Here is a 27,850-nt window from a genome sequence, read left to right as displayed (position 1 = left end):
AGAAGGTTGAGTATTCCTTGAAGCTTCCCATAGAGAAAGGAATCCCTCCTGGGAGGATCTCAGGAGGAGGCGATGCGGGACACAACCAGAGGGGCCATTCCCTTCAGACAGGTTTTCTCCACTGAGGCAAGCAGCCGGGATAGGGCTGTGGGGATGACTGAGGACTCAGCATGTTCCTGCAGACCTTCCGGTCTTCCCCTACGCAAGGTCAGTGCTCGCGTGTAGATGTGTGATCGCTGCTTAAGCCAGAAGGAAAGACGCAAGAGACCTGTGCACAGGAGTGTTATCTAAGCTCAACAAAAGGAGTAGAGGTGAAGGGCAGTTGGGTAGACGTACCTGTTCCGAGGGGCCGTGGATACAGAAAGCAGCCAAGAGCCGGGAGGCTCCAGCTAGAGACCCAGCCGTAGCTGGCCGCACCTCCATCACCGTGGAGAACTGACAAGTGATCAGCCATCTGTTTGGACCTGCAGGGCCTCTGATGGTGATCGTCGAATATTGCAAATACGGAAATCTGTCCAACTACCTCAAGAGCAAACGAGACTTGTTCTTTCTCAACAAGGTAAGGAGCTTAGGGGTCGGAGGTTTAGGCTACAGCAGCTTAAAGCCTGAGAAACGTCTGTTTTTCCACGAATGACCAAGCTTAGCACCCAATCTCTGCTTTTTTCCTTTTTTGAGTTTTCCTTGCATGCTAATATGTCACACTTTTTGTGGGCAGTACAGAGAATAGGTAATCCCAGCATGGGCAGCGATAGAGGTTAAACTTTAGCAGCCATCTACCTAAATACCTACCTAAGCATCTTGATCGGTTTTTTCCTCTCTCTCTCCACACGTACACACGCGCACGCACACATCACTTGGTGACTGGTTTCTTGAAAGGTGATGGCAAGTAGAATTGTCTCCATTTTTTTAGAGAAATTAAGGCCTCAATCAACCGAGTGACTTTTTAGTGAATGAGAGGCCAGTGATGGAGCCAGAGAAATCATGTCCTTCTGTTGCTCTGCCCTGACTCTGCCTTCCCCAGACCCTCACCACGCACGTCAACTCCGCGCACACACACAGAGCCAGCCTGACGCACTAAAATAAAGCTACGTAACAAAAGGGACGCGAGGCTTTAAGTCCTGAAGGCAAACAAAGCTTAAAAGATTATTGAATGGTGGAGAAGGTGTAATAAAACTTGGCCGGGGTGACCCGTTCCCCCAGTGTCATGTCCTTCTCTGGGCTGGAGCAGCTGGGGAAGCAATAGTTCAACATTATTAACCGATGATCAGCAGCGTCGGTGATGAGTCTATGCGGGGTGGTGGTTTCACACGCAGACTCTGGAATCATACATCCTGTCCGTCTCCACCGCTCAAAATCTGGGACCTTGGACAAGTTAATCCCTCAATCTCAGTTCCCTCATTTATTCAACGGAGGTAATAACAGAACCCAACTCATGGCACTATTGAGGGAATCACATTTTTTTTTTATTGAACTACGCATTCCCAAAGTGTTACCTATCCCTGTCATCACTGGCCCACCGAGATAGAAAGATAAGGAGAATCCCACCGAATGCCACTGATGTGTATGACGGTTAAAGTGCCACACCTCCAAGAATTACACCCACCTGCCACGTGGACAGGCGGATAAGAACAACCACACGACTGGCCGATTCTCTCATCCCTCCAACTCTGACCCAACCGAAGACACAGGTGGTCTACTTGGAACCATATATACAAGAACATAGTGTTCCCAGTTTTAAATCACACGCTCTAATAATTCGAATCTTGAAGCTGAAGGGGTACCTCACTGGCTCAGTAGGTAAAGCCTGTGACTTTTGACCTCAGGATCCTGAGTTCAAACCCCACGTGGGGTGTAGAGATTACCTCAAACAAAGGATCCTGAAGCTGGAAAGGATGCGTGTGGTCAGCTAGTTCACTCGCTCCCATGAGAGATGTGCCCGGGAGAGTCAAGCGATTGGCTTACGATTCGCTTGGCTTTTAGTGATTTAGTGATTCACCCTCCAAGAGGTGAAGTCGGGGAGAAAAATCCCAGTTCTCTGGACTCCCCCATGCAAAGCTTTTTTTGTGCCCTACCAGCATATATGGGGAGAGGGGGGAAGAGCAGGGGGAGAAGGGGCGGGGGGAGGGGAGGGGGGGAGACCAGAAGAAAAAGGGGAAAGTGGTGGCCTGGGCTGAGAGCAGTGCAAAGTCCCTTCAGTCCCGAAGTCCTGGACTGGCTTCAAAAGAACTAAGGCAACGGCACACCCCAGGGACCCGGGCAGGGCGGGAACGTTCGGGTCTGTGCATCCTTTGTTTGGAAAGCTTTGCCTCCTACTCTGGCTATTTTTAATGAGTCGCCTCCCTGTTGGTGGAACTTCGCGTTTTCGTGGAAAAACACATGTCCGTATTTCATATTCGGAAGGTAAAGGAATATAAAGAGAGAGTGAAGGGAAAACCTGAAACGGGATGTTTCATTTTCCAAACGGATGCCCCAGGATCGTTGAATACTCTTTGTAATAAATGTCACCGTATTCTGCCAGAGTCCCGAAAGCTCGGTACCGAGACCTTTATTTATTTCACGGAGGTGGTTACCAATAAGCAAAGCTGAGTGGAGCATAGACTGGGAGTCGAGGAGGGGGTGAGGCAGCTCGAGTTTCTGGTCCCTGCAGACCCAGGTGCCCAGGCTGTGACCCCTGGGAGGATGAGGAAGGAGGCTGCCCGGAGAGTGTTGCCAGGGGCTGAGCCACGAGCAGATCTGTTGAACCCGTTCCTCCCCATACCCTTGCCAGTGCTGTTCCCCCCGCTGCCTGTGTGTCCCCAGGAGAGGCCTTGTAACCAATAAAATGTCAGTCCCCGATTGAGCACAACCAGCTCTAACTGCCTCCGGGAGACACGATAACAAGGAATTCTAGTTCACCTGTTGTCAGGCACTGGGTACCTGTGCTGAGGCCTTCCGACCCGCCCGCAGTGCTCCCTGGCCAGGGGTCAGGAGCCCCGCCCCCCCCACGGAGTCTGTCCCCCTCGTCCCCCCTGTGGCTCCTTCCTCTGGCGGCTGTTTACTCCCACTGCGCCCTCTAGTGGAAAGATCTCTCCTACTTGGTGACAGTTCTAGGAAAGGCTACGCAAGGCTGCCTGGCTAGTTGCCCCCGCACCAGCGTGCCGTGCAGGTGCGTGAAGGGACCCCACCGAGCCCCGGCCCCTCTCCGCCCCTGGGTCGGTATAGCCAGCTAGCATCACCGCGCCAAGGTACACACGACACGAGCACATCGCCACAGGGTCACAGGGAGCTGAGCCTGCAGTGTCCCGGCTATGAGATGAATTCCCAAAGATGCTAGAAGTATTTCCTGGTTCCACGTGAACACCCCAACCCGGCACCTCCTTTCCGAGGAGTCCACCTACACGATAAGCTGATGGAGCTTTTCCAGTGAGGAAAATGGGACCCCCAGAACGTAGGTAATTTGCCCAATATCACATGGTTAATAGAGGAGCCAGATTACAAACCAGGGCGTGGATGTCCAGTCCAGGATGAAAGGCCTTTTCTGCCCTTATTAGGATCAAACTGTATCTTTGCTCTGAATGGAGGGGAGAAAAAGAAATGTTCACGTTCCGTCCTTCCCCAAACAAATGAGAGAAATTGAGAACCACAGCCTTCTCCCATTACCCACAGGGATTATGTCAAGGGAAGCCCCACGTCCACTAGGGATTGACTTCTGTTATTCAGATCGTCTTTCACAAGATGGCGGGCGGTATGGAAAACGTGGTCAAGGGCATGGACTGGAGTCGGCCAGACCTGGGTTTTAGTTTTGCCATTTACCACTTGCATGTGACTTGTATTCCTTGACTCCTCTGAACCCGTTTTCTTCACGTATAAGCAAGAACTACTTCAGAAAATGGCTAGAAAGATTAAATAAGAAAACGTATGTAAGATTCTTAATATACCGGCTCGCACAGAGGAAGCACTCAGTGAGCACCATTAATATTTCTTTATCCTACCTAAGATGCTGTCTGGAAGCCCATTGAAAAGCAGAACCAGACTCTAGAAACCCAGGAAGAACCAGGCACCTGAGTGCCACAGGGCCCTTGCTACCAATTTGCTATCTGTCCGTTTTGTGCAATGACATTCAGCTCAGGCGACTGCCAGCCTAAGGGCTTAGGTTTGCTCACTGCTGTTCTGGAACTCTCTTTTTCTCCGTGTCCTTCTTGGTCCGTTCAAAGGATGCAGCGTTACACATGGAGCCCAAAAAGGAAAAAATGGAGCCAGACCCGGAGCAAGACAAGAAACAAAGACTAGATAGTGTCACCAGCAGTGAGAGCTTCGCAAGCTCTGGGTTTCAGGAAGATAAAAGTCTGAGTGATGTTGAGGAAGAGGAGGGTAGGTATTAATTCCTTCCTGTCCTACAGTCTGAGATATTTTTACAACATACTGTGCATCTCTGAAATTTTTTTCTTATTTATCACCCTAATAAACATCCGTGGGAGACTTGAAGGGTAATGTCCTGAGGAGATAAGATTTGAATTAAGATTATTTACAGAGTTACTAATTTTGACGGGGAACTGTACAATTGTCTCCCCTCAGGGCTTTTTGTCTTGACGGATCATCCCCCGCCCCCATCCTTGGGTAAAATGGGCTGGAGGCCTGGAAAAATCTCGGATATTCATGTTGAAACTCCAATGCTCTTGAAACTGAACTCTGATCTACTTGTTGGTTTGTTTTCTGTTTTGCTAACATTGTTCCAATAAACAGGGATTTGGTAGGATAACCAGAGCCATTACAAACAGCTATGCTCCTAATGCTTTCCAGATTCCGATGATTTCTACAAGCAGCCCATCACTATGGAAGATCTGATTTCTTACAGTTTTCAGGTGGCCAGAGGCATGGAGTTCTTGTCTTCCAGAAAGGTCAGCCTCGCCCTTTACTGTCTCCTTCTCTGCCAGGCCCGGAAGACGGTCATACGGACACGCACTCATTTGTGCTATAAATCAATTGGCTCTTCCCAGTATGTGCTTAACTTATGGAAATTTGTTGTCATGTGTTGTCATCAACAGATGCCTCAATTTGTCCTGATAGGACTGAGTTCAGGCATAGAACTGAACTCTGGGGGAAAAAAACCTCACCAGGTTTCAGATGAGACGAATGTGGCATCCATTCTCCACCTTGCCCTCTGGCGTCTGTTCAGAACTGGCCAGAATCTCAGAATACACAACTTCACAGGAGAGCTTCTGTTAATACATCCCAGTGGGGTCCTCCACGGGAACTGCAGCTGGGTCACGATCCGACCTTGGCACCTCGGGATGAAAGGCTGGGCAGGGGGGGAGCGGGGGCTGGGGGCGGTTTTGCTCACTGGTAGAAATCGATGGCCAGCTTGGTTTACCAGGACGCTGGATCAAGGGCATTTTTTGACTTTGGGGCCACGGGTATAAAGAAATGCCTTCGTGTTTATGGTAACCCCTTGTGCGTTGAGAGTCGCTTCCTTCATGGAAAGGAAGGTCGCGAAATGGATCCTCCAATTAAGAGGAAAGGAAATCAGCCGGTGAGGTTAAGGAAATGCATTGATTACACAACTCTTCTCTTCTAGTGCATTCATCGGGACCTGGCAGCAAGAAATATTCTTTTATCTGAGAACAACGTGGTGAAGATTTGCGATTTTGGCCTTGCCCGGGATATTTATAAGAACCCCGATTATGTGAGAAAAGGAGACGTAAGTCGGTTTGATGTTTCTTGGGCTCATTGATACCCTCTCATCTTTAAACCACAGACCAAAGCCCTGGGCAGATATTTACACGCTCCCTGAAAACCATCACGTGCTTTCTGTGAAGACAAGCTGCCCGCGTGGCTGTGTCCCAGAGAGCCCTTGCGTGGGGCTCAGCAATGCCCCTTTCCCCTGGTCCTGGCCTTTCCCGGTCGCTGGCTTGGTACCTGTCCTTTGGGGCAGAACTGCCAGAGACTGCAAACCCGGGGGGTGTTCCGTGGGGCCCTGGTAAGAGCGTATCCTCACCTCCCCTTGACTCCTCTGGGAGTTCCCTGAACCACCGGAAAGAACACCCTGGACTCGTCCCTCAAATAAACCCGGGTGATTGATTCAGCAGGTGTGTATATCCCAGGAAGGGGTGGGGGAGGGTGTCGGCATTATCTTGCTGGGGAGGAAACAGTTTACCTCCCGTGCCTGCCCCCCCTGCCTCGCATCTCCCTGCACGCTCACACTGGCTTCTCTTTCCCTGCTTGTTTTTGAACATTGTGTTATTTTTCACTTTGGGCGGTGACCTCCCGTGTCCTCTCTTCCCCAGCCTGAGGGCTGAAGCCTGTGTCTGGGCTCTGAGGATTGCTCTAGGCGTGGTTTTCCCACTTGACCAAGCACGCAGATCACCTGGAAGGGCTTATGGAACGAGAATTTACTGAGCTCCCCACCCCCCCCCCACCCCCCACCGGCCCCGGAGATTCTGATTCAAGGAGGCTTGGGTGGGGCCTGAGAATGTGCCTTTGTAACAAGTTTCTAGGTACCGCAGACACAGCTGATCCCAGGGCTATACTTTGAGAACCGCTGCTCCAGCAGTCTCTTTTCCTAAAAGGAGAGCTTAGGAGCCCTGATCTGCAAAGCCTGTCGTGTTCTGTCATCTCTTTTTCAGCCCCTCTCACTGCCGTTTCACTGTCTCTGTCGTCCCTTATTTCCTGTCGAACCTCACCCGTCTCCAGTGGCGAGGCCTGCGGGGCCCGGGTGGCTCCGTCGGTTAAGCGTCTGACTTCAGCTCAGGTCACGATCTCGCAGTCCAGGAGTTCCAGCCCCGCGTCGGAGCTGGAGCCTGCTTCGGATTCTGTGTCTCCCTCTGCCCCTCCCCCACCTGTGCTCTCTGTCTCTCTCTCTCTCTCTCTCAAAAATGAATAAAACCATTTTTTAAAAAAATGTTTTTAAGTGGCAAGGCCTAATGCAGTGGGACCCCTGCTCTCCAGCAGGGAGGTTCGTCTTCCCACTTGAAAACCAGCCACGTGGTCTCCTAGAGGCGGTCTGTCACCTTCCTTCCTTCCAACGCCTTTGCTCACTCCCCGGATTCAGTGACTTTTAAGATCATCTTTCTACATAGGGATGCCTTTCAAAATCCTCCTTCTTAAAAAAAAAAAAAAAAAAAAAAAAAAGCCCTGGAAATCATCAGTTTTCAGGATGTGTCCCCATTCGGGTCACTCTTTTCCAGGTCCCTGTAGAGCGCGCATGCTTTTTGTGGGGAGAAGGGCTTCTTACAGAGTCATGGAGTGAGGACATGTCAGACACGTGGGAGGGGCTCACCCAACACTTACTGCCCCATTAGTGTGATGCTGCACGTTAGAAGGGCTTCCTCCATTCTAGGAAACCATAGCTGCTCTAGGAAATGATCTGTGGGCCAAGTGTTATCTGGGAGGTGACCCCGTGGGCACTTGGGTTGAACATGCTTTGTTTTCACGTCCTTCTGCTCAAGGCCCCCCTGCCCTTTTCTAGACTCGACTTCCTCTGAAATGGATGGCTCCCGAATCTATCTTCGACAAAATCTACAGCACCAAGAGTGACGTGTGGTCTTACGGAGTGCTGCTGTGGGAAATCTTCTCCTTAGGTAAATCTGGGGGCAGGGGGGAAGGGGGAGAAAGGGACCTGCACCCTCTGCCGCGCGTCCTCCGGGTAAATGCACCCTTGAGAACGGCATCTGAGAGACGTGTGGGTCCGTGTAGGGCTTCGGACCAGCATCACGTCTGAAGTCAGGTTTAGCCAGTCTGACTGCTGTCTCTATCCTTGGCTCCTTCTCCTAATTTCTCAAAGTCTCGGGCTCCTAACGCCCTGCCCCTCCCCTCCCCGCATCAGCCACCTCTCAGAAGTTCTTCGGAAAGGCCCCACCAAGCACAGCTCAACCAGGGTTAGAGATGGGAGGCCTTGCTCGTGGCTCCGATATTAGCACGGCTAGCCCTCCACGCTGGTTTATGCAGGGCGAACGATAGGAGTGCGGATCGTGTTGGTTCCGCTTCCAGTAACATCCGCCATGGGTGGCTGGAAACCCTGTTCACGGCCCCAGGCACACAGATGTGCACAGAGCCCACGTCTGCTTGCGGACACACACGGATGCCCCGAGGCCTCCCAAGCGTGGGGTCTAGCCAGCGGTCTGTCAGACTTTGCCAAAACTCTGCCTTTCGGAGCAGCTTAAAGTCACCCGGTAACATCCCTGGTTTCCTGTAATGTGTGAAAATCATTCCCCTGCTTTCGATGACAGACACCTGCTGCTTTCAGTCCTTGAAAGCAGCTTGGCGGCCACAGTGGCCCCGCAGTGACACAGTGCCAGAGGCGCACGCCTCCCAGCTGCTTCCTACGGCACAGAAAGTGCAGACAAGCGAATGTTGAGACGACGAGGTTCGAGGTCTGGAGCAGAGCAGGTTGGGAGGCGTCGCTCACTCCTGGCCCCCGCCAAGCGTCCCCCTAGAAGGGAAGGTTGCGTGGGTATTCTGGACGGTAGAACGCAGAAGGCAACGTCTAGGCCCTTCTGGCAGCCCCCCTGTCCGTGGGCCGTTCCCCCCCCCCCCCGCCATTCAGTCTCCCCCTGGAGCCCGAGGCCCCCTTTCCCTTCCCTCCCCCGTTCAGCCTCACCTTGGAGCCCAAGGCCCCCTTTCTCTCCCCCCCATTCAGCCTCACCTTGGAGCCCAAGGCCCCCTTTCCCTCCCCCCCCCATTCAGCCTCACCTTGGAGCCCAAGGCCCCCTTTCTCTCCCCCCGTTCAGCCTCACCTTGGAGCCCAAGGCCCCCTTCCCCTTCCCTCCCCCGTTCAGCCTCACCTTGGAGCCCAAGGCCCCTTTCCCTTCCCTCCCCCGTTCAGCCTCACCTTGGAGCCCAAGGCCCCCTTTCCCTTCCCTCCCCCGTTCAGCCTCACCTTGGAGCCCAAGGCCCCCTTTCCCTCCCCCCCCCATTCAGCCTCACCTTGGAGCCCAAGGCCCCCTTTCCCTTCCCTCCCCCGTTCAGCCTCACCTTGGAGCCCAAGGCCCCCTTTCCCTTCCCTCCCCCGTTCAGCCTCACCTTGGAGCCCAAGGCCCCCTTTCTCTCCCCCCCATTCAGCCTCACCTTGGAGCCCAAGGCCCCCTTTCCCTCCCCCCCCCCATTCAGCCTCACCTTGGAGCCCAAGGCCCCCTTTCCCTCCCCCCCCCATTCAGCCTCACCTTGGAGCCCAAGGCCCCCTTTCCCTTCCCTCCCCCGTTCAGCCTCACCTTGGAGCCCAAGGCCCCCTTTCCCTTCCCTCCCCCGTTCAGCCTCACCTTGGAGCCCAAGGCCCCCTTTCTCTCCCCCCCATTCAGCCTCACCTTGGAGCCCAAGGCCCCCTTTCCCTCCCCCCCCCCATTCAGCCTCACCTTGGAGCCCAAGGCCCCCTTTCTCTCCCCCCCATTCAGCCTCACCTTGGAGCCCAAGGCCCCCTTTCCCTCCCCCCCCCATTCAGCCTCACCTTGGAGCCCAAGGCCCCCTTTCTCTCCCCCCCATTCAGCCTCACCTTGGAGCCCAAGGCCCCCTTTCCCTCCCCCCCCCCATTCAGCCTCACCCTGGAGCCCGAGGCCCCCTTTCCCTCCCCTCCCCCGTTCAGCCTCACCCTGGAGCCCGAGGCCCCCTTTCCCTCAGGTCCCACACAGCAGCTAGTGTTAGTGCTTGGGTCCTGTGAGGAGGTCAGGGAAAGTAGTGAAGGAAACCGTTCTCGCTGACGTGGGAATGATCCACGACTGGCCTATTCCGGGTCCCTTGTCTTTTTAGAAAGAATCTCATTAACCCAAGGTACGAGCCTCTAATGACGGGATTTCTTTAGAGTTCCTTATGGGGCGCGGGGAGCCCCCACCCCGCATTCTGGAGTAGCCACAGGACTGGCCTGTGGGCGTCGGACCCCCAGGCCCGTGGCCTCCCAAGGGTTTGCTGGGCTTCTCTGTGGGTGGTGTGGATGTGGGCAGCCATTCCAGTCCCTGGGGACTAACACCGGTTGCTCCCCTGTGGCCTTTCGCGCCCGGAAGCCACGACGCGCCCTGTGCTTTTCTCACGCTGTGTCCCACAGGCGGGTCCCCGTACCCGGGCGTACAAATGGACGAGGACTTCTGCAGCCGTCTGAAGGAAGGCATAAGGATGAGGGCCCCCGAATACGCGACTCCTGAAATGTGAGCCCCCGGCTGCCTCCCTTCCCCTGCGGGCCCACACCCTTCCTGCCGGCACACCCCAGAAAGGAGATGTGGTGCTGACCTTTGGGCTCCCAGCCCCGCTCAGCCACGGGGATGAAGGCCTAGAGGTCGCTACGGTCCTCCTCCGTTCGCTAGAGACCCATGAGGGGGGTTTCACTTGGAATTCAGGGGAAGAGGGGTAGGAGAGGCAAAGGGGACTCTCCTGAACGAGGTAGCAGTCCCACTCCGCGTCCTCCCTACTCCATGGACGTGAAGGCTTCTCTGGACTCGTTTTAGGAGTGGGCAGCTGTGTGGAGCTTCTCGAGGGGGCTTCCCGCTTACCATCCTAGGACTCCGGGCCCCCCGGGAAGGCTGTCTCCACTGTGCCAATGTTCGCCGGCCTCCCTGGGACGCTCTCTTTTCCTGAAGCTTTGTGGACGTTTCGCACGTGAAGGCCTGAGCGGGAATGTGATGACAGTTGCAGTTTTCTTGAGCTGCTGACAAGGGCCTGGGCCTCCCCGAGGCGGCACCACCTTTCCTGAACTGGCAGGCGGCCCTCTCGGTCCCACCCACACCGTGGGGTCTTGTCAGAAGCCCCGGGATGGCCTTTGGGGAGAAGTCCGAGGGAACGAAGGAAGTGTGGGCTTGGCCGAAGTGCAAGGCTGCCGTCTCTTTCCTTCAGCCTCTGGAGACAAGGCTAGGTCAGACGCAGGACGAGGACGGGGGACTCGGGCCCATAAAGGCGGCGTCGGGGAGTAGCGTGAGTGCAGAAAGGAGCCGGGGGGACCTGTTCTGGTCAGCCCTGCACCGTGTCTGCTGGGTGACGGGCAGAGAGCTTGAGGCAGGGCTCCGTTCTGAGAGCTGGGACCGGAGCTAGGTCAGCCCCGAGGACGACATTCGGGCTGCGGGGGGGAGTTGAAGGTGTTGAAGTTTTTAATCGCTTGCTTCCTTTTGCTTGGTGGAGAGGGGGCAACCGTCAGATCCGGTGTAAAATGAGATGACTTTGGTGTAAAATGAGAGGACTTTGTACTTGACGGTGTTCTAAGCGTCCCTCTCCCCACCGCCCCCCGCTCCGGCCCACAGTTTCATCTGAAATTCCCAGAAACCTTGAGGGGCAGGCAGGCAGATGTTATCCTCTGAATTTGATGAGTAATGAAGCTAATCCTCTCAGAAGTGATTTGTCCTCTGTCAACCAGGTAGCAGAGGAGACGTTTAGAAGCCAGTCTTTTGAACTGATTTCCCTGGCTCATGGGACTGTTAAATTAGAAAGATACCCCACATGCCTTAGAAAAGAGGTTTCTCTAATATGTCCACTCATGCTTTGAATATTTCCACTTTTCATATGATCTCATAATCACAAGACTGGTTCTCCATTACTAACCATAATCATAATTGCAGCCAGTATTAGGTAACGTCTAATATTTATTAACTAAGTAGTTATTTAGTGCTCAAGTGCCAGGCCCTGTTTTAAGTGTCTTTTAACATATATTAACTTACCTGATGCTCGTAACAACCCTCAACGTAGGCACAACTATTATCTCCAATTTACGGATAAGAAAACCAAGGCACGGAACATCTAAATGGTTAGCCACACTGCCAAGGAGGCAGTCTGAGCCCAGAGCCACACACCTGCAGGGTCTAATATCTGTCCAGATTCCGGTCCAAAGTGACCCTAGAGGGACAAAGTCCTATCAGCTTTGGACTGAAAACCCCCTTGGACTTGATCAAAGCTTCAAGTCTTGACATGAGTCCCTCCCAGGTGGCACTTACAGCCCACACGGCCTGTAGAGAAAAGGACGGCTCTCCGATGCCGGGGCGTTTTAGAAACTCTGAAAGGCAGTAGCTTTGTGAAATGTTTGCTGGGCAGGCTAGACTTCCAGCCTCCAGGCACCCTCCAGCATTTGAGAGCTGATGTAATTTCCTTCTTGTAGGAGGCCCGGGTGGGGGACAGAGTGCAGCCCTCAGAACAGGCTTCTGTGACCTGAACTTGGCCTCAAGTGGCGTGCACTTGGGAGCTTGGGTGAGAGCTTGAGAAGGAAGCCCTTCCCCCAGCTGGTTTCAAGAAGGGCTCTTGGGTTGGGTGCAACTGGTGTCTCTTTATTAAACCTGTTTACTTAGTGATGGAAACCGTTCGACGCGGAGTGGCCGGTCCCTCGCCCAGGGCCTGTTGACTCAGATGTCTTTCAGTAAGGAAATAAGCAAGGAATGTTTCCAATTTTTTTTTTTTTTGAATTCTCCTTTGGTGTTTGCTGAGATGATTTGCATTGCATTTTAGGCAAGAGGAGCGGAAACTGGAAATCAAAAACCAAGAATCAGAATAAAACAGCAAGTAGTTTGTAGGTGGTCCCTTTTGCTAGTTTCGGCGGAGAGGACCCGGGGAGAGTCCTCGTGGCAGCTCGCTCAGCGGTGAAAGGATGCTTTGCGGTGGGGGGAGTGGGGGGCCCTGCATGACTGCACACCCTCTACTCTCAGGAACCACCCCTTCCCCCCTTCTATTTCAAAGCCTTTCTTGCTTTGCCTACCTTTTATAGACGATCTGTGTATGTGTTTAACATCCTTCCAACAGCCTCCGAGATTGTTTGTTGCTAGAAATTGCTTTGGATGATTAGGCTTCAGTGTGGGAAGGTGGGAGCAGGCCAGGGTTCGTCACAGCCAATGCAGGTAAACGTTTGTGCACCTGTCTCAGTAAATTAGTGGAATGTGTCGACTTAAAGGGAGATCGTACAAGACTGCAGACTGTCTTAGGCTACTTCAGACCTTTGGCCACTAGCAGGCTGACCCGGGTTGCGGGAAAGGAGCAAGTAAGTGCCTTTGAGTCCTCACTCTGAGGCTGCCGGTCGGGGATAGTTAGGGACGCTGGGCACTGCGGCCCTCTCCTAGGTCTCCCAGAGAGAAGGGACAGTGGCCCAGAGTTAGAGAGCCTGTGTTCCCGTCCTCACTCCCAGTCTCCTACGTGTCTGCAAAGTGAGCCTCAGGAGGTCGACATTGGCCTTCACAGCTCTTGGGACCAGTTGACCCCCCACCGCACCCCCTAGGACTTAGGTAGAATAGATACAGTGGATGACATACATGGGTGGGAGAGAGCCAGAATCATCTTCTGAGTGCAGTCTTGACCCATCAGTTTGGACAAAGGCAGGAGAATTTGCAATTCAGACAAGACATCTTTGTGAGCCCCAGTCCCTTTATCAAGGACCTAGGAGATCTACTTGCTGGGTACGGAGAAAGTAACCTCAGCTCCACCATCCAAGTATTAGCACAGCTTGCTTTTGAAGCCCGGTATCCACGGAGGGTGTCTGATGACCACGTGGGGTCACTACTCCCCTGGGCACCTAAAGAGCCACACGCACCCGGACCGCAGTGTCTTGCCTCTCAGAATTGTTTTCGCTGACTGGGATTCTTGCCGTTAAGGCTTTGGCCGACATTGAAAGACAAGGGTACAAGACGGTCCCGTGGAGTCATTATTTCCTAGATGGAAACCCTGCCATTGATTGAGAGGTGTCTGGGGCGGCTTCCTTTCGGATTTCGGTTCTAGGAAGAGCCTTGCTTCTTCCAAGTAACCGGTGTGTTTTTAACTTTTGGCTTGCGTGCATCACGTCCTCGATTATTCCTTCTTTTCACCAGCTGCCTGGAAGCTTGGAGCGCTGCCTGTCTCCAGCGACTCAGAGGCAGGACATAAATTCTGTGGTATCAGCATTGCCTGTAGTTTTTTTGCCTTTTGTCTTATTTTCCCGTCCTCCTGATCGCGTTCTTTTCTCTTTTCCTGACCTGCCTATATTCCTACTGTGTTGGCCACCTCACGTATACTTTGAAACCAAGGAAGGATATCCCAGCTGGGAGAGGCTGGTGCAGACTGAAAGCGCATGTCTAAGAGGCGGCAGCGTGGGGGGTTCTCAGGCTTTTCCCAGGAACCCCCAGGTCCCAGCACTACAAGCAGTATCTGCAAGATGATTAAGAATTCGTGGAAGGAAGCCTTGCTGTCTCGGGTGACTTCCTTATCAGTACTGGAGCGCTTATATGCCAGGCTCTGAGCTAGGTGACGGGGGTTGAGATGTGGTCCCTGCCCACATAGCGCCAACAGCCGGGTTCTGATCCAGTTCCAAATTCTGAGCACATTCAGCTTTTGATCCAACTTGGTCAGAGCCCTCTCTGGCCCAGATGATCTTTGGAGAGAAGAGATGACTGACAGCAAACTTCCCTTGAGGAGAGCAGAGCACCCAAGGAGCGTAAATGTGTAAGCCAGTCTGTGTAGGATGCTCTTTTGTGTGTTTTCCAGGGACGGGGGCAGGCAGGGACCTGTATCCTCTCGACGCGGCCCAGAGAAGGGCCCAGTTACTTTTACATCTCAAAGGTCAGAGGAGAAGAATCATAGAGGAACCCTGTTGACATTTAAACCCCAGGACACGATTTGGTTTCTGTAATGTTAAGACAGATGTTTCCCGACCTGTACCCAGTGCCCTGAGAAGCGTGGGAGGCCAGTTTGTAATGGCTGCTTTGAAATGCTGGGGTTGGCGGGGGGGAGAGGGGATCCTCCACATGGAAGCAACCTGCTTGCAGCCCAAGGGACTCCTCATACTTGACACAGACTGTCACGCTTCGGAGGTGGCATGAGTCTTGTAGGCAGCGCCTTCTCAACAGTCTCCGCTGCTGTGCTCAGTAATGGAACGGGGGGGGCCCTAGACCTACTACATCCTTATTAAGCAGCCCAAGCCAGGGGCGCCTGGGTGGCTCAGTTGGTTAATAAGCCTCTGACTTTAGTCTAGGTCATGATCTCACCGTTCCTGAGTTCAAACCCTACATCAGGCTCTGTGCTGATGGCTCAGAGCCTGGAGCCTGCTTCAGATTCTGTGTCTCCCTCTCTCTCTGCTCCTCCCTCGCTCACACACACACACTCTCTCTCTCTCTTTAAACATTAAAAAAAAAATTTTTTTTAAGAAGGTCAAGCCAATTTCTTAAGAAATATAATATATACATTTTCTTTCCAATATCTCTGCTCTATTCAAGAAGAGCTTATGTCTTCCCCTCTGCAGAGACCTCAAGCCCTCCAAAAAACTTGGGTGGTGACGGGATCTGGAGGGCGGGGTTTGTTAGTCTGCCTTTCTAGACACGTTTCCCACCACCGGTAGGACCCCGGCCCAAACAGCCTGGGTCGGGGGAGGGGTGCTGCAGGCCCAAATCCAAAAGTGAGGGCAAGGATCATAAGCCGCAAGAAGCAGAACCGTTATCTGTAGGACGACACCCATGACGTCGCTTATGTGTGGGGCAGTCTACACCATCACCACTGCTCTCCAGCTATTTCTACCATGCTTTCCCTCAACAGCTATCAGATCATGTTGGACTGCTGGCACAAAGACCCAAAAGAAAGGCCAAGATTTGCAGAACTTGTGGAAAAACTAGGCGATTTGCTCCAGGCAAATGTACAACAGGTAAAGCTAACCTAATCTAGAATATCAGAAGATATTCTGATACGCCTTTGAATGTAAGTCAAGGGGGGAGGTATTTTATTTGTTGTCTCAAGAGCTGTTAACAGCTGAGATCAGAAGCTAAAAAAAAAAAAATGTGTGTGCACGCAGAATTATCTTCCCCAAACGCAAGAAAGATTGTGGACATGACATAGTGGAAGCTGGTATGTTTCACAGAAATAGGCTGAAATAGAAATCTGTACAATCAAAGCTCTGTCTTTGGTATTTTAGGATGGTAAAGACTATATCCCACTAAATGCCATACTGACAGGAAATAGCGGGTTTTCATACTCGTCTCGTGCCTTCTCGGATGACTTCTTCAAGGAAGATATTTCAGCTCCACAGTTTAATTCAGGAAGTTCTGATAATGTCAGGTAAGATTTCTTTCCTTCCTCAGCTTTACATTATAAAATTTTCAGACAGAAAAAAAAGCTCACCTCCCAAATTCAAACACAGTTAACATTTTGCCCTATTTTGTCTCTGCGCATATACTCTGCATGTATGTGGTTCTTTTTGCCCAACTATTTGAAAGAGAGCTTCGGGCGTTATAACGTTCTACCCTAAGTCTTGTAAGATCTTTCTCCTGTGTTACATCAAAATTATCACACACAGAAAAAAATTGGTAGTTTTGTTTTTCAATGTTTATTTATTTTTGAGAGAGAGAGAGAGAGAGAGAGAGACAGAGTGTGAGCAGGGGAGGGGCAGAGAGAGAGGGAGACACAGAATCTGAAGCAGGCTCCAGGCTCTGATCTGTCAGGACAGAGCCCAAAGTAGGGCTCAAACCCACGAACCATGAGATCATGACCTGAGCTGAAGTCAGACACTTAATCAATTGAGCTATCCAGGCGTCCCTTGATAGTTTCTTAATATTATTAAATACTCAGGTTTCCGTAAGTTCCCCAAATGTCTTTTATACCTTAAGAAAAAACAAAAAACAAATCAGGATCCAATCAAGAACAGCACATTGCATTTTCTTTACTCTTGTTAAAAAAAATTTTTTTTTATGTTTATTTATTTTTGAGAGAGAGAGAGACAGAGTGTGAGCAGGCGAGGGGCAGAGAGAAAGGGAGACACAGACTCTGACGCAGGCTCCACGCTCTGAGCGGTCAGCACAGAGCCCGACGCGGGGCTCGAACCCACGAACTGTGGGATCATGACCTGGGCTGAAGTCGGACACTTAACCGACTGAGCCACCCAGGTGCCCCTCTTGACTCTTATTTAGAATAATCTTGTGCTCGCTTCGGCAGCACATATACTAAAATAGAATAATCTTACATCTTTTTTTTTCCCCAAAGACTTTTTTTTTTTTTTTTTTCCCATGAAACCTTAGATAAAATAATTTGTTTTTCTTACTGGATACACTAACATACCATTCATTACTGTAGAGGAGAATTGGAGAAGGGACAAGGGAAAATGTATGGATTCAGTGTCTCCACTGGGTGCTGGGCGGGGATCAGCTCTTCAGTACTAACGATTATACGTGTGTCAACACGTCATTACCAGTGACCATCCCACATCAATGCCAACAGTCATATATGAATCAAACATCGCTACTAATGGTTACGTGTGTATCATACACATTCAGCACTGATGCTGTGCGTGGTCTGGGACTGTGATGGGCTCTTTGCACAAAGCATCAATTCCTTTAATGCTCAAAACAATACTATATGGTAGATATTATTATTACCGTTACACAAACGGGGCCCTTAAGGCTCCATGGAAGATAGCGTGCCAAAACTGTGTGCCTAGAAAGTGGCAGAACAGAGTCTGTGACCCAGGTATTTTAACACTGCGTCCTGTTTCCCTGCAGTTAGGACTATGTTTAGGGTGTTTAAGACTAGCCTATGGGCCTTCTAGCGTCTTCATCTGTAGCAGGCACAACCCCAGAGCTTTGACTTCAGTTCAGCCACACTGGGCAGGTGACCAGGGGAGGCATAGCTAAGGGTTGGGCCAGTCTGAAAAGACTGACAGCCATCTGTGACAGGCCGAGAAGTCCAGTGACCAGCCCCGATTTGTGGTAACGGGTTACATGTCGGTGGCACTGCTCCCTCTCCGTGACCAGCCCAACAGGCTGCAACAAATGAATCACCCATTTCTTTTTAAAGACAAGAAAACTAGGTCAGACCGAACACATTCGCAGTAGCTGATTGTGTCAGAGATGAAGGAGGGAAGCTGTCAAAGTTGTTTGAGCCCTTTCAGGGGGTTGCTCAGCCTTCGACCAATGAAGCGCTCATCTAGAAATCGGGCCTTGCAGATGGTGACAGGGTTTCAGACTCAGAAACTCTGTCAGTAGGTGAACTTGCCCGAGGAAGAGCCAGATGGTGGAGATCTCTGCCAGCCTTCCTAGTGGGTCATCAACAAAAGGTCAGGAGGTAGTTATAGGGCAAACACACAGTTACAACCCATTTTTCCCAGTCTGTAATCCCAGAACAGAATATACAAGACTAGCCATTAAATCAGCTGTGTGGCCTGGAGAGGTCATTTCATTGGTCTCCTCACATCCTTGGAGAAGTAGGCAGCCACACGTTATCAAGTCACACCCCTTCGCGGGGCATCATTTCTCTCCTCTGTAAGATACGGCGTTTAGACCACGAGATGACTCGGGTTTCTTCTGGGCCTGACATTTCCCCAGTTCCACAAGGGACTACAGGCCTAACCCCTACTGAGTCTCTCCAGGGTCCCTGTGGGATTTTGCTCAAAACTGTGCAGTGTGGATTGACAGCCGTAGGGGGGGAAGTGGCCACCACTGTCAGGATTCCCAGGGGAACACAGCAGGAAAGTTCCAGTACTCTGGTTCATCTCAGCTGGGAGACAGTGCCCATAGTCCCCCGACTAATAAAAACTAGATGCATTTTCCTATCTTGATTATCCTTCTGCTTCTTCCTCAGATATGTAAATGCTTTCAATTTCTTGAGCTTGGAGAGAATCAAAACGTTTGAAGAACTTTCGCCAAACGCCACCTCGATCTTTGATGTAAGTGATGGGATTAGCCTCCTTAGTGCACTATGGCAGGACCCTTTGCCAGACTCTTACCCAAACACAAGCTCCAGTCACCTGCTGGCTCCCAGTTCATAGGGGTCAGTAATGAGTGGCTCAGACAACAATTTCAGGGGACAAGACTTAGCCAAACAGAGCTGATGTGAAAACAGGTAATTCTGTAGTTTGACGGTGACCTAGAATTCACTCCAGGGTCCAAGTCCTCACCTGGTCATAATTTAGTCCCTTGGGTCACAGTTTAGTCAATAACTCCATGGTGGGTTTCTAAGCTTCTTAGCTATCAATGGTGGAACCCTGTCTTCAGATTAATGGAGGAATCCAAAGCCGTGAGTAGCTGGGTCTTCCTGATGTAACAGAAAGCTCTCTCATAAGAGTAGCCTACCTCGGCCTTACGTCCCTTCCCACTAGGGTTCTAGAGGCTGAATAGCCATGTTCCTCCCCAGCCACGATGGGAGAAGTGATCCAGAACAACCTGGCAAACCCAAGGCCCCACCCAGCTTGTACTTGGAAGCTCTGGGCCTTGAGGTTGAGAGTAAGGGGAGGCGAGGGAAAACCGGGCAAGAGTACCCTTTGCTTCAAGACCCTTACACTCAAAGTGATCTCCAGGCCAGGTAAGCACGGTTGCCACTAAACGGGCTAGGAATGCGGAGTCTCAGGACCCACCCACACTCCCGGAGTCAGACTTCGCACTGTCACAAAGTCCCCAGGGGACGGATGTGAACAGTGAAGTTTGAGAAGCAGGGGTGATGCCCACGTCCCATAAAGGGCCTGGGAAACCCGCCATGATGTGAAGGTGATGGCCACAAACCCAGTGGCCTGGAGGTTAAAAAGCACCAAAAGCTTCTCAAATGCACTAGATAAAGAGGAGAAAGTGATCAAAACATTTAAAAACATGACAAATAAGTCATACAAAAGTATTCCAGTCATACAAAAGTAGCTGGAAATTTTGTTTTTCTGCTTTGGTTTTAAGTGCTAGGAAACGACACTGAGCAAAACACGGAACATTTCTCTCAACCTTAACCCCCCCCCCGCCCACCGGGATTCAGTGGGGACTGCAAGCTCCTTGACTTGCTTAGGCTTGTCTACTGATGATCAAGGACACAAACACAACCCAAGGTAGACTCAAGGGTGGCAGGAACAAAGAGTCCACTCACTGGGAATGCTGTGTTAGCGCAGTAAGGAAGACCTGCCGAAAACCCGATGCTAAGGATGAACCAACGAGAAAATGGAATGTTGAAGGGTGCCTGGGGGGGCTCAGTTGGTGGAGTGCCGAACTTCGGCTCAGGTCATGATCTCACGGTTTGTGAGTTTGAGCCCCACGTCGGGCTCTCCGTTCTCAGACTGTTTCGGATCCTCTGTCCCCTCTCTGGCTGTCCTTCCCTACCTTGTGCTCTCGCTCTCTCTCAAAAGCAAATAAAACATTAAAAAAGTCAATTAAAAAACATGGAATTGTGCTGGAAACCATGACAGCTGAGGGTCTGACAATTCCATAGGAGTCATAAGAAAAAAAACTGATTTTTAAACCATGTCTTCATAATTTCTTGGTTGTTGTTGTTTGTTTTTGTTTTGTTTTGTTTTTTTTTCTTGAGAGAGAGAGAATGTGAGCAGGGGAGAGAGAGAAAGATCTCAAGCAGGCTCCAAGCTCAGTGCAAAGCCCAACATGGGGTGTGATCCCACAACCCTGGGATCATGACCTGAGCCCAAATCAAGAGTCAGATGCTTAACTGAGCCACCCAGATGCTCCAAGTTCTCAGAATTTTTTGTGTGGTGCATCTTTGGTGTGGCCACCAGAGAACAGCATACCCATAGATGATAGTCATCTGCCAAAATTCGTTTTAGTATATGTAGACAATAATTTGTATAAAAGTTTACTATACAAAAGGCTCACCTGTTACTTGCAGTTTTCCCTTGTGTTTAAATGCATTTCCTTCCCCTTCGGGGAAGAAGGGCCTCCAAGTCACTGGGGATAATAGGCATTGCTTGCAACAAAATGTAGATTTGCCCCCTGTGGAGAAAATGCTTTGTCTTAATAGGCAGGTGAGGACAGAGCTTGGGGTGACTTTGCACAGCCAAGTATTATCCCCACCCCCCCCCCCACTCAGCGTGGCCCCCTCTGGGTGAGGCAAGAAGTGTAACCCTTTTTCCTCCCCCCCCCCACCCCACCAGGATTACCAGATGGACAGTGGCTCTCTGCTGGCCTCCCCCTTGCTGAAGCGCTTCACCTGGGCTGAGAGCAAACCCAAGGCCTCACTGAAGATTGAGTAAGGAAATGGGGGGGGGGGGGGGGAGGGGTCTTTTCTATGATCAATCGATGGAGGGGTGTGAAGGAAGATGCTGGGGAAAATGTAATGGGGACATTTGAGGGCTACTTGCCTCCCTGGACTACAGTGTCCAGGCATTGCAGAAAAGCACGATTTTCCCCCTCAGAAGGACAAGAAAGAAGGTATAAAATCAGGGCCATGAGCACCAGAGCAGAGAAGGAAGCCTGGGATTTAAGAAGTGAAAACATGCAGAAAACTCCCAACAGAGACAGGCAGTCCAAACGCGTGAGGCACAGTGACTCAGTTGGAAGGAGCCTGACATGGCCACCTGTGAACAGTGCCTAAGTCAGATGGAGACGCGCTTGTGGGGGCGGGGAGGGGAGCTAGCCTACGATCACACCCTCGGCTGGCAAAATCTGTACAGGCAGCGTCACAGCCCTGTTTTCCGGTAGTAAGACATGCCATCCCGAGACACCAACCCTTCCAAACGAAAGCTTGTTTCCTGTTGGATCCTGGCATTCCAGCCCTACAGTGGCCGTTGGCAAGTACCGTTGGAATTACTTAGGCTCCGGCTTTTTATTCCACTGGCCCTGCTGTCACTTCAGCTTCTCTGTGCTAGTCTCGACCTGGGAAGAGCACTGGACAGGCAAACTATCCATCAGGGATTCCTTCCTTCCCGGGTTCAAATGCCTGCCCTGTCTACCCCAAAGTCAAGAACCTGATCGTCTTTTCTTCAGGAGCCACACACAAAACAGCTACTCAACCCTGCCACTGCAGTGTAAGAGCAGCCATCAACAACGTATAAACAAGGAGTTGTGGCTGTGTTCCAATCACCTGTATTTACAAAAACAGGTAGCCGTGGCCAATGAGCACAAGAAAAGATGCTTAAGGTCACGGGTCATCAGGAAAATGCAAATCAGCTTCACCCCCCACTAGGATGGCTAGAACCCAAAAGTTGGAGGTGATGAAAGTCTTGTGCGTTGCTGGTGGGGATGTAAAACGGTCTGGCCACTTGGGGAAACGGTCTGGCCGTTCTTAATCAAAAAGGTTAATTAGAGTTACTCTGTGACTCAGCAGTTGCCCTCCTTAGGTACACACCCACCCAACAGAAGGAAAACTTAACGTTCACGCAAAAACTTGTACGCAAATGTTCGTAGCAGCATCGTTCATAATGACCCAAAGTAAAAGCAAGCCAAATGTCCTTCAGCTGCTGGATAAAATGCAGTAGACTCATACGGTCGAGTATTATTTGCCAATAAAAAAGTACGAGGTACTGGTACATGCTACAACGTGGACAAACCTTGAAAAGGTTGTTAAGTGAACGAAGCCAGTCACCGCCAACCACATGCGGTAGGCTTCCATTCACATGAAACGCCAGGCGCGGGCAGATCTGTGGAAAGAAAGTAGACCAGTGGTTGTCTAGGGCTGGGGGTGGGAAGTGTGGGACAAGGGCAACTGGCTATACTAATGGGCTATACTAATGGGTTTTGGGGGATGACAATGGCCTGAAATCAATTGTGTTGATGGTTGCACCATCTATGAATATACTAAAAACCATTCGGCTGGACCCTTTATTTTTTTTAATGTTTATTTTTGAGAGACGGAGACAGAGTGCAAGAGGGGAGGGGGAGAGAGAGGGAGACACAGAATCGGAGGCAGGCTCCAGGCTCTGAGCTGTCGGCACAGAGCCCGACACGGGGCTGGAACTCACAAACCATGAGATCTTGACCTGAGATGAAGTTAGATGCGTAACCGACTGCGCAACCCAGGCGCCCCTCAGCTGGACACTTTAAACAGTGAACTGTATCTCAATAAAGCTGCTTAAACACAAGACAAAGCATGCAGGTGACCAGCCCACAGGTTGTAGTTTGCTGATCTTGATCTAAGTCAAAAGATCGCTCCAAATGCCTGAGTGATATAAATCCAAAGGGTAGGAACATGACCAGGCAAACATCTGCACAGTTTCCTTTTAACATAAGCACAATGATGATCCCAGAGTGGAGTCCCCTCAGAGGGTAACAGATTAGGGGACCCTCACAAAGAATAAGTATACACAGGAGGAAAGGAAGCAGGATACCACAACCTTTTGTTTCCTACTTTGGAACACTTACCTAGATCTTTGTGAAGGAAAACTATTGCACCCTCCAGAGATTAAAAATATAGATAATCCATGTTGGGGAGCCTGGGTGGCTCAGTCGCTTCAGCATCCAACTCTGGGTTTCGGCTCAGGGCATGATCTCATGGTTTGTGAGTTCAAACCCTGAATCGGACAGCACGGAGCCTGCTTGGGCTTCTGTCTGTCTCTCTCAAAATAAAAAAAATTTTAAAAAGAAAATGCTGGACGTGTTAGTCCAGAACCAACCTAACTGTGGTGGCGTGTCAGGTTTCCTCATTCTCATCCCAGCTGTTAAGAAACAAATGTGAGGGCTCCCGGGTGGCTCAGTGGGTTAAGCATCTGACTTTGGCTCAGGTCATGATCTTACGGTTCGTGAGTTTGAGTCCCGCTTCGGGTGAACTCGAGTCCTGCTTCGATGAGCCCCTGCTCCTCTCTCTGCCCCCACCCTCTCTCCCCTGCAGGCTTACTTGCATCCTCTCTCAACAAACAAACACGAATGGACAAGAGAAGCTTTTCTTTCTTGTTTATCTATCTTATGCTGGATGCAAAATACAGAACCAGAAGCAGGTTTCTCCTTTGAGCCTTGCTAGTGACATAGAGTCCCGTAACTTAAAAGCTTTCTAGAACACAAACATGATGGGGAGACAACCGCACTAACCTTTTTGTATGAAGCTCTATTCATTTCTTGATGCTGTTGTAACACGCGATCACAAACTTGGTGGCTTAAAGGGAGAGAAACGTACTCTCTTGTAGTTCTGGAGGCCAGAAGCCCCAAATCAAGGTACTGGCAGAGCCACGATCCCTCTGGAAGGCCGAGGGAGAATCCATTCCTCACTTTTTCCAGCTCCTGGTGTCTCTGGGCATTCCGTGGCTCGTGGCCACGTGTCTCTGCTCCACCTTCAGCCCCCCCCCCCCGCCCCCCGCTGCCTTCTGCGTGTGGCTGTGCGTCTCCATCATCCTCTCTTACAAGGACACATGTGGTTGTGCTCAGGGTCCGCCTGGATAACGCAGGCTAAGTTCCTCTTCCGCAGATCCTCAGCTCCACCACCTCTCTCACCCTGGAAGAGAATATTCAGTCTTTTGCCATCTCGAGTGCCGTTCACAGGTTCCAGGGATTCTGGAGGCGGGAGCATTTTTCAGCCCACGATGGTAGCTAACTGGTCTAAGGACAGGGGAGGGCCACGTGTGTCCTGGAGGGATTTTCCACCTGACATGACGGATTTGCGGTATCTGGTCACACGGTCTGCCGCCCCCCAGCCAGTGGAAGACGTCATTCTGCCGAGTGCCACCGAGCTGGGAGTAGAGGGGCAGCGTGCAGCGTTAGGACAGAGGGCATCTGCCCGGAGGTGGGGATGGGGCTCAATAACCGTCAGCTGTAGAACACCCATGAGCAAATGACCCGACGGGAGAGAGCGGACAGACATCAGTGTTTGTTTCCAAGAAGTCAATTTTGCGCATTTCTTTTCTTTTCTTTCTTTAGCTTGAGAGTAACCAGCAAAAGTAAGGAGTCGGGGCTTTCTGACCTCACGCGGCCTACTGTCTGCCCTCCCAGGTGTGGGTGCACCAGCAAAGGCAGGCGCAGGTTCACATACGACAACTCCGAGCTGGAGAAGAAGATTTCGTCCTGTTCTCCTCCCCCAGACTACAACTCGGTGGTCCTATATTCCACCCCGCCTGTCTAAAAGCTCGACACGTAGCCTTATTCCTAGAACCACACGAGTATTTATACCCCCTGAAAACTAGCTTTTGCCAGTAGGACACATACATACATGTACACCTTTACCTTTCCACAGGAGCAAGCTGCCTTTTGTGATTTTTTTTTTAATAAGTGCTTCTTTTTCTTTTTGACTAACAAGAATGTAACCCCAGATAGAGTAATAGTGATAAGTAAAGAACACCACTGGTAAAGCCTCACGTTAATTCAGTGTGTTAGAGAGACCCTTACTTCCAAGCCCAATGACTTACCTGCTCCTGCCCCCGAGATCGCAGGGCGTTCAATGATTCAGGAGATGCACCGATCATGCGAGGCAGCATGGACTCCACGGGGCCAGCCACCAGCACCCTGGAACCGGGAGGCAAGGAGCCGTAAGCCAGCCCGCGCAGTGTCTCTGGGGTCCTCTAGCAGATGCAACTTCCGGGGAAGGAGGAGGAGAAGGGAGAAAGGAAGAAGCGAGCAAGGAGGACAAAAGCACTGGAGAGAATTGGCGCCGTCCTGTATGGGGAGGGAGTAGGTGAGGGCTGTCCCCCATGACACTGCAATGGCTTCCGGACCCGGACCAAACCCGGTCCACACTGAGAACCCACCTTGGGGAGCAGACAGGACAGAGACACGAGGGGACATTTTCTGGATTCCAGCAGGCAAGTAAAGGACAAGCAATTTTTTTCTTTTTGGCAACTACAAATTTTAAAACGTTAGCTATGGGACTGGATCTATGCCCATTCCCACATATGGCACATTTTAAAATTTCTAGCACGGAGCGTGGTGCTCAGATCTGAGCCCGGACTGCAGGCCCCTCCATGGGCACCATGGCCTTGCACTTAGCAGATTGCTCAGAGTAAGCTCACTGGAACGGGTTTGGTCTGTTAGGGTTACCTGTGGGGCTTTAAGCCACATTTTAAAAAATGTCAGATTCTATTTTGAGTATTAATATATAATCAAGACACTTTTTTTTTTTTTTTTTTTTTTACACTAACCTGTTTTGTCCAGTTAGTTATAAACGGAAGCTGAGGAGGATGAAAACAAAGAGTCCTGCGGAGGGTTTCCTCTGTACCAAAACCAGGATAGGTGGAGCGAAAGCAGGATGAGCACAGTAAAAACCCCATCTTTACCACCCAAACCAACTCGCGGGAACAGTTGGGGCCCAAAGGAGAGGAAGCCAATCATGTTTCCTTTTTAATGGGGATTCTACAATCTCATGCTGGTCTACTGGAAAGATGTGGAAGAGTATTAACCAATGTTTATTAAGCACTTTATGCTCCTGGAGAAAAAAGGTGATATGTAATTTATGCAAGATACTTTTAGAATTGGGACTCAGGATATTAGTTATTGAGCCATCAGTAGGAGAAAAGCCTCTCTTCATCTGCTTTGGCCCTTGCCTTGGGTCTGAGAATGATGGAAATAGGGAGACAGGGTACAAAAGGGTGCCTACTCTTCAGGGTTTAAAGACCCTGGAACTCTCAGCAGGCTCTGATGCTGTGTATTTAGGACGTATGTACCTTCTAAAGCCAGTCAAAGCTGGACAGGTTAACAGTGAATTGCTGCTTCTGGTAGAGACGAGTGTGCTTCCCTTTAGGCAAGTAACTTAACTCTAGAACCTGAAATATAATAGGAGAATCTTTACTTCCTTCCCTGTGTGTCACATTCCTGTGTCAAGGTTCTTAGTCTAAAGAGACGGGACAGTCAGCACACCCCAAAAGGAAGGAAGCAGGTGCTCCAGTGGGGGTTCTGCTGGAGAAGCATCTGGCCAGCAGAGAAGTGAGGCAGGCCTCTCCACCAGGACCCCAGTCCAGACAAAATCAGGCCAGGGCCAGAAGAGGGGAAAAGCTTTGTTCTTCCTCGTCTTCATGTGCACAAAAAGCACCCGTGACAGTCGGTGATAGTATCAATCAGGTAACCAGAAGGAGGTTCAACAGGGAAAAGAAAAGAAGACCTCAGTCAGCTTTGCCGATTTTTCATATCTGATAAGGATCCAGCAATGAGTGAAAACAAAAACCTTAACTATACGTACAATATCTTAATTTTGATAACCTAATTCTTAATCGTTCAAAGACCCTAGTAATATCATCTTTCCAAAAGAAAAAAAAAAAAAACTTCAGGATTTATGTTCATTCAGCTGCTTCAAAGACTCAGGTTTAGAGCCTACGTGAGTCCATTGGTCAAGATGGTTCCATCTAGAGTGTTAACACAGAAAGGAAAGTGGAAGCTTGCAGTCATGAGTCCACCCAGTTGCAACGTGCTTGCCACAGACTGGTTCTTTAACCAGCACTGAATGTTAAACACTAAAAACTGAAACACTCATTAACCCATGGTTATTATAGAACCATTTGGCATTTGACAAACATAGTTGGCACAATCCTTTCAGGATTTGTGAGAGCATGTACGTGTAACAGTGTGGGTGGAACGGGACTGAAACCATATGGAAGTCTGTATCTAGTTAAGTCTAAGAAGCGATGCTCAGACCTTGGTTTTAGCTCGTGAAACAAATGTGTCCAAACCCTGAAAAAAATGTTATGTAGGTCTTCTAGCTGTGCCTGGTTTCCCAGCCCGTAAAGAATGTCAAACACGAACAGATACTTGCCAGTCCCTTTTCGTTGCAAAAGGAGCGCAACTTGGACTGACAGTGGTAGTAACTGTATGTGTATATACGTGTGTGTGTGTTGTGCGTGACTATTTAAGGAAACTGGAATTTTAAAGTTACTTTTATACAAACAAGAATATATGCTGCAGATATAAGTAAGACTTAATTTGGTCCTACATCTCTAGTCACCATGAATGTATTTTGTATGCTATCTTCATATAATAAAATTAACTTCTGAAAACATCTACCTGTTTTCTCCAATTTGCTTATATGTGAGAAAAAAAGGGGGGGGGGGTCACAGGTTTTTCCTTGGGGGTGGAGGGCCGGTGTCCTGGGGGATCGCCTTCAATACCAGTAGTGAAACACAGCACAAGGAAAATCCAGCAAGCCCTCTGAAGAGAGGGGCAGAGTTTTCTCTCAGTACCACAAGATGCTGCTCTAAACCATCAGGGTGCTGTAAACAGTAAATCAAAACCACAAACCAGGCACATCGCCCAGAAAACAAAACACTAAAATGAATACAATTAGAAGTGAAATGTACAGACCGAGTACAAGCACTGGCTGCAGATGGAGGTACCCTCAATGAAAGAAGAGGCGGGTTTTCCCCAAC

The 27,850-nt window shown here is 50.5% G+C and overlaps 1 protein-coding gene and 1 long non-coding RNA gene across 5 annotated transcripts in view; one reads left to right on the top strand and one right to left on the bottom strand.

The window, feature by feature from the left end:
• Nucleotides 1-27,483, top strand: part of FLT1 (fms related receptor tyrosine kinase 1) — a 176,200-nt gene extending 148,717 nt beyond the window's left edge. Inside the window, exons 21-31 of the mRNA XM_045465730.1 lie at nt 471-559; nt 4,194-4,350; nt 4,780-4,877; nt 5,555-5,677; nt 7,445-7,556; nt 10,010-10,109; nt 15,427-15,532; nt 15,800-15,942; nt 18,457-18,541; nt 20,732-20,826; nt 24,423-27,483. Coding sequence (XP_045321686.1) covers nt 471-559; nt 4,194-4,350; nt 4,780-4,877; nt 5,555-5,677; nt 7,445-7,556; nt 10,010-10,109; nt 15,427-15,532; nt 15,800-15,942; nt 18,457-18,541; nt 20,732-20,826; nt 24,423-24,624 — 1,310 coding nt within the window. The 3' untranslated portion in view covers nt 24,625-27,483. The remainder of the gene's footprint in view (nt 1-470; nt 560-4,193; nt 4,351-4,779; nt 4,878-5,554; nt 5,678-7,444; nt 7,557-10,009; nt 10,110-15,426; nt 15,533-15,799; nt 15,943-18,456; nt 18,542-20,731; nt 20,827-24,422) is intronic.
• On the bottom strand, nt 16,303-24,429 carry LOC123591707. 4 transcript variants are annotated; one of them, XR_006709488.1, is made up of 4 exons: nt 23,601-24,429; nt 21,306-22,216; nt 20,454-20,570; nt 16,303-16,484 (listed from the first exon to the last, which is right to left on the bottom strand). It is a non-coding gene; the product is annotated as an uncharacterized LOC123591707 (long non-coding RNA). The 4 variants fall into 4 exon arrangements; XR_006709486.1 differs by lacking the exon at nt 23,601-24,429 and adding an exon at nt 22,938-23,075; XR_006709470.1 differs by lacking the exon at nt 23,601-24,429 and having other exon boundaries at nt 21,306-22,458.
• Nucleotides 27,484-27,850: the final 367 nt, after the last annotated feature.

Source organism: Leopardus geoffroyi, chromosome A1 (genome assembly GCF_018350155.1).
Source record: "Leopardus geoffroyi isolate Oge1 chromosome A1, O.geoffroyi_Oge1_pat1.0, whole genome shotgun sequence".
In the NCBI taxonomy this organism is placed as follows: Eukaryota; Metazoa; Chordata; class Mammalia; order Carnivora; family Felidae; genus Leopardus; species Leopardus geoffroyi.
Note: the sequence above shows the minus strand (reverse complement) of the source record. Positions and strands in the feature narration are given on the sequence as shown.